This window comes from Condylura cristata, unplaced genomic scaffold (assembly GCF_000260355.1).
Source record: "Condylura cristata isolate star-nosed mole 26May11 unplaced genomic scaffold, ConCri1.0 scaffold00024, whole genome shotgun sequence".
Lineage (NCBI taxonomy): Eukaryota > Metazoa > Chordata > Mammalia > Eulipotyphla > Talpidae > Condylura > Condylura cristata.
Window position 1 is genome coordinate 30,215,127 of NW_004567125.1, and position 8,760 is coordinate 30,223,886.

General features: G+C 52.0%; 1 protein-coding gene across 1 annotated transcript; it reads left to right on the forward strand.

Moving 5' to 3' along the window:
* Positions 1 to 6: 6 nt before the first annotated feature.
* JUND (jun D proto-oncogene) lies at positions 7 to 1,743 on the forward strand. The gene has a single exon (XM_004688615.2). The coding sequence runs from the start codon at positions 114 to 116 to the stop codon at positions 1,020 to 1,022; it is 909 nt and encodes a 302-aa protein (XP_004688672.1). The 5' UTR covers positions 7 to 113; the 3' UTR covers positions 1,023 to 1,743.
* The last annotated feature ends 7,017 nt before the right edge of the window (positions 1,744 to 8,760 follow it).

Sequence of the window (8,760 nt, forward strand, 5' to 3'; positions counted from 1 at the left end):
TCTACGGCGATGAGGCGCTGAGCGGCCTGGGCGGCGGCGTCAGTGGCAGTGGTAGCTTCTCGTCCTCGGGTCGCTTGTTCCCCGGGGCGCCCCCGACGGCGGCGGCCAGCAGCATGATGAAGAAAGACGCGCTGACGCTGAGCCTGAGCGAGCAGGTGGCAGCGGCGCTCAAACCTGCGGCCGCGCCACCCCCAGCTCCCCTACGCACCGACGGCGCCCCGGGCTCGGCGCCCCCCGACGGCCTTCTCGCCTCCCCTGACCTGGGGCTACTCAAGCTCGCCTCGCCGGAGCTCGAGCGCCTCATCATCCAGTCCAACGGGCTGGTCACCACCACGCCGACGAGCACGCAGTTCCTCTATCCCAAGGTGGCGGCCAGCGAGGAGCAGGAGTTCGCCGAGGGCTTTGTCAAGGCCCTGGAGGACTTGCACAAACAGAACCAGCTGGGTGCGGGCGCGGCCTCCGCCGCCGCTGCCGCTGGGGGACCCTCGGGCACGGCTGCGGGCTCCGCACCTCCGGGAGATCTGGCCCCGGCCGCGGCCACACCCGAGGCGCCAGTCTACGCGAACCTGAGCAGTTACGCCGGCGGCACTGGGGGCACAGGGGGTGCCGCGACGGTCGCTTTTGCCGCGGAGCCCGTTCCCTTCCCGCCGCCGCCGCCCCCGGGCTCGCTGGGGCCACCGCGCCTGGCCGCTCTCAAGGACGAGCCGCAGACGGTGCCCGACGTGCCGAGCTTCGGCGAGAGCCCGCCGCTGTCGCCCATCGACATGGACACGCAGGAGCGCATTAAGGCGGAGCGCAAGCGACTACGCAACCGCATCGCAGCCTCTAAGTGCCGAAAGCGTAAGCTGGAGCGCATCTCGCGCCTCGAGGAGAAGGTGAAGACGCTCAAGAGCCAGAACACTGAGCTAGCGTCCACAGCAAGCCTACTGCGCGAGCAGGTGGCGCAGCTCAAGCAGAAGGTCCTCAGCCACGTCAACAGCGGCTGCCAGCTGCTGCCCCAGCACCAGGTGCCCGCGTACTGAGCCCGCACGCAAAGCGCATGCGCGCACCCCCCCCGCGGGAGAGGCGGGCTCGCGTGGGGGGGGGCGTGGGCGCCCGGGACTCGGAGAGGGCGCGGCTCGGGGGATCACCTTCCGCTCCCCCAACCCCCGCCGCCGCGAGGGTGCCAAGACGTGGAGAGGGCGCCAGGACGTGGAGAGGGCGCGGCCCCTGAGGACCCCTGCTAGGGTGCCCAGGACTCGGAGAGGGCGCCTCAGACTCGACAAGCTGGACCCCCTGCTCCCGGGGGGGCGAGCGCATGACCCCCCCATCCCCGCCCTCGTGCTGCCTCTGTTCCCCGCGCGCGGCCACCCGGTGTTGCACACGCCCGCGTGCCCCGGCCGCCCCTTTGTACATGCTGCCCAAAGGGCTTCGGAGGGGCACAGCCTCAAGCTCTGCGTTTCCTTTTCTTTGACTTTTTTTTTTTTTTTGAAGCGAGAACAGAGTGTTCGATTCCGCCCTATTTATGTTTCTACTCGGGAACAAACGTTGGTTGTGTGTGTGTGTGTTTTCCTGTGTTGGTTTTTTAAAAAAATGGGAAGAAAAAACTCCCACCTCCCCTGTCTTCGCTCTCGCTCCCCCTTTCGAATCTCTCCTCCCGCCCTTTTATGTTTTTTGTTGTTTTGCTACGAGTCCACATTCCTACTTGTAATCCTTAGTTCGCCCGGGTTTCTGTTTTGAGTAAAGTCTCGTTACGCCACCTCGGCTCTCGGCCTCCTCCTTCCTCCGCCCGGGTCTGACGAGCTGGGCGGGGCCTGGTCCTCGTCCCCGCCACCCTACAACCTTCTTTCCTCCTCCCTCCCCCACTGCTCGGAGGGGGGGCCAGCACATCTGGCGCACCACTAGCGCCACCTAGGCGTGCCTGGGCGCCGGGCCACCTGGTGTTGGATTTGGGAGCGGAAGTTGGGGTCTGCGACAAGCGCTTGGAACTAAGGACCTCTGGGTGTCCCTTTTGCCTTCCCTTGGAGAGGAGGAACTGGGCAGAAAGAGGGACAGCTTCAGCCTGAGTCAAGAAGGAAAAGGCAGAAACTTTGCCCTTCTATGTCTCCCTGTCTGTAGAAGGGGAGAGCAACGATACACTCACTGTAAAGTTGTGAGGATTTTGTCTGAGCAGTCCTTGGTTTACAGTTGGTGCTCAACGTTAGCTTTGCTTAAGGTTTGAGAATGGGAGAACTGAATTCCAGAAAGGAACAGGAGAAAGGAGTACAGATACCTGATGTAGCCAGTCCAGTTCCACAATTGGGGGTGTAGATAGGCCCTGTTAGGGTATTGACTTCCAAAGTCCCAGGATATATGAAGTTCTTGAAACACCACCCCCACTGTCCTATTTTAAGAAAATTAAGGTGTAAAGAGGTTGGTGGCTAACTTGAGGTCACACAGCCATATTTCCACCTTGGGTGTCTCACTTCAGCCTTGATGGCCAGGTTGCCCTCCCCTTGCTGGCTCTGACTTGCCTATTGTGTGGGCTGGCTGGCTTACTTGGGATCCAGTGGGACGTCGGCATTGGTGGCCAGTGACACGGCAAGCTGAGCTGGTGGCCATGTATCAAATGTAGCTGCGCAACCCTGCTAGGGAGGGGGTAAGCTGTACCTGTTTCACAAATGGGAGACAGTATCCTACAGAAGGAAGACTGCGCCCACAGTCCCACGGCCCTGGGAGGCCTCGTCACCTACATGTTCTCTCCTCCTCATCACCCTGGCTACCCACTTGCTCAGGCTTGAGCTTTTGTGTTTGCTTTTTAAACATACGACTTTGCCTCACTTTCAGGTAGACATTTCAGTTGGGGTCCCTGGAAACAGGGTGGCGGAGGCTGGTGGGCTGCGGTTTGGCTTATGAAGAGGTGGGACTATCTTGACATAGACCAGGAATCATATGTTGGTGATTTGCCACCACATTTTCTTTGGGTCTCAATATGTATGTATGAAATAAATTTGTTCACGTCTCGGGAACATCACCCAGATCAGAAGTTGGGAACTGCCTGGTGGTCCCCATACAGCCCCCAGTTTATAAGAGGGGGAGGCACAAGGAGGTTTCAAGGTATGCCTGACACCTCTCACCAAATTTGTGGGATTCTCCCCCATACCAACATATGCTGTAGCTCTCCAGATACCAGCTGAATGTACTACTATATAGTTCTGACACTGACAACTTGAATTTTGCAAAGACTTTACAGGTGAAGGGCTCAGTCCCACCAGACCTTGTTTCTGTCACCAGTCAGTCCCAGCTTGTCACCTGAGCTTCTAGCCAACTGGCTATTAAGGAGAGGGTTCCTAAAGCTACCTCCTTGGGTTCAATAATCTGCGATGATGTTTCTTTATCTCAGGGACGTGCTTTACTTAACTATGACAGCTTATTATACAACTCATGGAATTGATGGCATTGATACTTAGGGCAAGGTATTCAAGAAGGGTGTGGAGATCTGGTGTCCTCTTTGGACACAATGGTCCCAAACTTCCATGTGTCTCCCAACCTGCAAGCTCCCTGACTCCCTGAGCTTTCATTGCTGAGGTAGGATTGGCTAAATAATGAGCTATTTGTGACTGACTTAATCTCCAGCTTCTCTCTTCTTGTTAGAGGTCAGGGGTAGTTCTGATAACCAATGCTGTAGTCTTGCCTAGGTTTTTCTGGAGACTAATCCTCTTTTGTGGTCATTTCATTATCATACAAACCACAGCACTTTGAGATTCCAGGAGCTGTGTGCTAGGAAGAAAAAACAAAAACTAAGGATACATTCTTCTCTCACACCCCTGCTGAATTGGCAGAGCAGGGGCCCCATCCAGGAGCCTGCCTCCCAGGAATTTTTGGATAGATGGAATCTCACTGAGCATATGATCCTGAGGAACTTTCTGGAAATCAGAGATCTGATGCCGATTTGAAGCCTTTCTAGAAAACAACCCTTGACTTCCCCTGGCCTTGGGCAATTCATATCTTTTTAGTGGCCTTCACACCCAAACTATTTCCTTTCTTCCTGGTCCCTGGACCTTTGCATGGTTGCACTGCCTGGTACACTTCCCCACCCAGCTGAGCTCCACCTCTTATCGTCATCGACAGACACCCTCCTTGGAAGCCTGTCCAAACAAAGGACTTGGTCCTGTCCAACTTCTAAGTACTTGGTTTTGTCCAAAGCCACACCCACAAGTTTTTCTCCTTAGCTCTCCTCTCACTTCCTATGCGAATAAAGCCTGTTATTACTTCTATCCTGTGTGGCTGCTTTTGGGTGACATTCTGTGTCCTTAAGTGTGTTGCTGAGGATCCACTAACTGGGTCAACTTGGCTCACCTGGATTTGCTCGGGCACAGACCTGGTCTCAGTACAATGTAGGGGCTCACAAAATGCTAAAGGAGTGAGCTACTGAGTCTGCTTCCAGACACACAAAAAGGGAAAATTTAGGGTTCCTTCTAAGCTCGGATACCTAACTTTCTGCTAAGGAAAGAGACAATATGTAGCTCCCATAATGACCCTCAGCACTGAGCTGTGTCCTGCTTCCTCCCACCCCCACCCACCCCCACATCTGTTTGCCTTCTAGAATCTCCAGCCCACAGGAGCAAGTGGTGATTGGTCAGAACGTGACCGTGAGTCACAAAGCCACTGTGGCACCAGGGTCCCAAAGCTGGCCATTCGGGCTGGTGGGTTCAGCTTCAGGGGCAGGTGAGTGGGGATGGTAGAGGGATTGGGTGTTGGTATACAGGGACCAGCTGTTTTCTCCCCGGCTCCTCTGCCCTTGGAGTCCCCTGGAGCCTTCCAAGTCACTCTGAGAGATGTGTTACCTCTTTAGCCTTTAGAGTGTTGGGGACACAGGAATAATGGGTTTGTCTGCTGGGGAGGCCCATCCTAGAGAGACCATAACATCTCCTTGGAAGCCTGGGGACATGGTTTTAGCTCATGAGACACAGGGAAATTGAGGCTCAGCAATTTACTCAAAATTGCTGAGTCAGCTACTCAATTGTGTGTCCAGGGGCCCGTATTCCTCCTTCCCACCTGTTGCTCTATTGTTTGTTCACTTTCAATATTGCTGAAATTATTGAAAGTACTCAACTGTGTGGTTGATGAAACCTAGGAATGGAACAATTCAGATCCTGATACTGTCAGCGCCAACTGAAACTTGGGTTGCATCCACCCATGCACCTGCCCACCAGTCCCCCACCCATTCACCTATGTATTTACCCACCTAATCACCCACCTCTCCGTCCACTTACTGATCCATCCATTGAGCACTTCCTGTGCCTAGGGTTTTAGGCAGTGAGGATTCAATAGTCAAAGAGATAGATAGTCTCATGGGATGAACAGGTGGCACAGGACTGAGTCTCAGCACTATCAAGCTATCACCAACCCCTGTTGAGGACAGGGGGTGATTTTTTTTTTTCCCCCCGGGGGGGGGTGATCTTTTAAAAAAAAGATTTATTTACTTATGCATACAAGGACTGGGGTGTAGGCCAGAAGTGTGGGGGTGAGAGAATTCACCAGAGACAGAGTGGGGAGTAGAACAGGCAGGTGGACTGAAATACACTGCTGAGGGTGGGTCAGGAGAAGTCTGCTCTGCCATGTGGATCACCTTCCTGGCCCGGAATCAACTTGTGCTAAAGTGGCTGTGAATCGCTTTGCAGTGCTGTGCTTTAATCTGTTGTACCACCAGGGAGGGTCCTGAGTGCATCAGTTCTATCTAGTCCAGGGAGCTGACCCACAAGGTGGCAGACCTCTCCTGTCTTGCCTGCTGCTCCCCTCAACAGTGTGTTTCAGTAGATTCACCTGTTGTGTTCCCCACTCTGTCTCTGGTGAATCACTCCCTGCACCTCTGGCCTACACCTCAGATCTTATATGCATAACTAAATAAAAATTAATCTTTAAAAAAATGAAATGACATAAAGTAGTGAGACATGTGGTCTGCGAATTTCTCTGGGCCTCAGGCAGCTCCTCTATGAAGTGGGGACAGTGACTGCCCATCCAGGGGAGCCGGCCCTTTTGCTGCTGTGACCCAGTTCTCACTGGCACTTGTGAATGGTCCCAGCCCTGCTTGGCTTGTGGCTGAGACACAAGCAGACATCTAGGCCACTGCACAGGAGAAATGGGAATGTTCATCATGAAGGTGATGTATGGATTCTCAAACAAATCACTCTGCTCACCTCTGTCTTGAAGTGTTTAGTCCGTCATATCAGTTATGTCTGAAGTTGTTTCCCCCTCTACAACTCATCTTCTGCCTTTGTTTGGATTATTGAATCCTCTTTAGAATTCAGTTTTGACTATTGCCTTTTCAATTGTATCCCCTTGCATTTCTTTTTAGTGACTGTTAAAAGGAATTATACATCTTTGTCACAATGGACTTACAATTATTACTGCTCCCCTTCACCTAAAATGTAAAAAGTCTTTGATCTTTTGATGTTCTGTTTGTCAGATGAACTACAGCTACTTAGATTATAAGTGCCACAAGATGGTATTTAACATTATAGTGTTGTTGCTTTTTTAAAAATTTATTTATTTATGCAAACAAGAACTGGGGTGCAGGCCAGAAATGCTGGGGGTGAGAGGATTCACCAGAGACAGAGTGGGGAGCAGAACAGGCAAATTGGCTGAAATCCACTGCTGAAGGGAGCAAGGGCCAGACAGGAGAGGTCTGCTGTGTCACGTGGGTCACTTCCCTGGCCAGAGATGATGCCGCAGCCGGGAACAGCATCTCAGTGCTGAGACTAACCCCTTGCACCACTAGGGAGGCCCTGCTTAATGTTTTTACAAGATTTTTAAAAAATTTATTTATGCATACAAGAACTTGGTTGCAGGCCAGAGGTATGGGGTCCGGGGGTGGTAGTGAGAGGATTCACCAGAGACAGAGTGGGAAGTAAAACAGGCAGATCCACTGAAATACACTGTTGAGGGGAGCAGGGGAAGAGACAGGACAGGTCTGCTGGGCCATGTGGGTCAGCCGTATGGATTAGCTCCTGTAAGATAGCTTGTTTGTGCTGAAACTTTAACTCCTTGCGCCACCAGGGAGGCCCCTGAAGAACTCTTTTATAACACAGGTCTAGGGGTGATAACTTCTCTTAAGTATCTTTTATCTGAAATGTCTTTATTTTAACTTTATTCTAAAAGAAACCTTTTTTTTTTCTTTTAAAAAAGCACAAGTTTATTAGGAAAAGGAGAAAGAAAAAGAGGCACCTATATAGTCACAGGTGGACATGAGAGTTACGCAAAATACATGTTTTTGATTCACACTTGTCAGCAATTTATTTTTTAAAAAGGGGGAAGATGGCCTCCCTGGTGGAACAAGGGGTTAAGACTCAGCACTATGAAGCTATCAATAGCCACTGCAGCATGAGTTTGATCCCCAGCCAGCAAGCTGACCCACATGGTGCAGCAGACCTCTCTTGTCCTGCCCACTGCCCCCCTCAGCAGTGTATTTCAGTGGACTTGCCTGTTCTGCTCCCCAATCCGTCTCTGGTGAATCCTCTCACCCCCACACGCCCCCAACCTATACTCCAGCTCTTATATGCATAAATAAATAAAAATAAATCTGTAAACAAATAAAGGACCCTTAAGGCGGAGAGAAGACTGTAAATGGGAAAAATGAAATCTGAGTATGTGGAATTGCAAACCAAGTGCAAGCATGGGGGTGGGAAGAGGGAATTCCGACACAGGTGGGTCCCTTAAAACACCACTACCTGGCCCTCCCTGGTGGCGCAGTGGGTTAAAGCACAGCACTGAGAATCTAAAGTCGCTTCCGCACGAGTTCGATTCCCACCTGCCCGGAGGTGACCACATGGCGTGGCAGACCTCTCCTGACCCGCCCGCCCGCTGCTCCCCTCAGCAGTGTACTTCGTCGATCTGCCTGTCCTGCTCCCCACTCTGTCTCTGGTGAAGCCTCTCGCCGCCCCTGAGCCTCTGGCCTGTACCCCAGTTCTGTATGCATAAATAAATCTTTTTAAAAAACAAAACAAAACACCAGTACCAAAAGTTCATTCAACCTAAAAAGTTCATTCAACATAAAATTGAAAATTATATAAAGTTTCTCAAGAAATTTCTTTTTTTTTAAAGGTTTATTTATTTGTGCATACAGGACTGGGGTGTAGACCAGAGGTGCAGGGGCGGCGAGAGGATTCACCAGAGACAGTGGGGAGCAGAACAGGAAGGTCCACTGAAGTACACTGCTGAGGGGAGCAGCAGGCCGGTCAGGAGAGGTCTGCTGCGCCATGTGGGTCACTCCCTGGCTAGGGATTGAACTTGTGCTTAAGTAGCTGCCGCTAGCTTTGTAGTGTTGCACTTAAAACCTTTCTGCCTCCCAGGAGGGCCCTCCTACAGGATTTTTGGATATGTAGCATATGCTTACAAAATCTTCCCCATCTACTTTTCTAGTACCAGACTCAAACCCTAACCAGAACCTGACTCACAGAAGCCCTGGAACCCTAAATCCTTTGATCTTGGAAAAGGGAATTCTGAAGACTTGAGAAGCAATTACCTGGACTCCCCACTGTACGGTGGTCTGTAGTAGGAGTGGCGATAAACATTTTTGATACATAATTTGAGATAGCTCTCCCTGGGTGGCCTACGGGTTAAGTCTAACACTATCACCACTATGGCCTGAGTTAGATCCCGGAGGTGACCCACACAGCACAGCAGACTCTCCTGTCTCACTTGCTATTCCCCGCAGCAGTGTATTTCAGTGGATCCACCTGTTCTGCTCCCCAATCTGTCTCTGGTGAATCCTCTCACCACCCCCTCCCCCACCCCTTACCC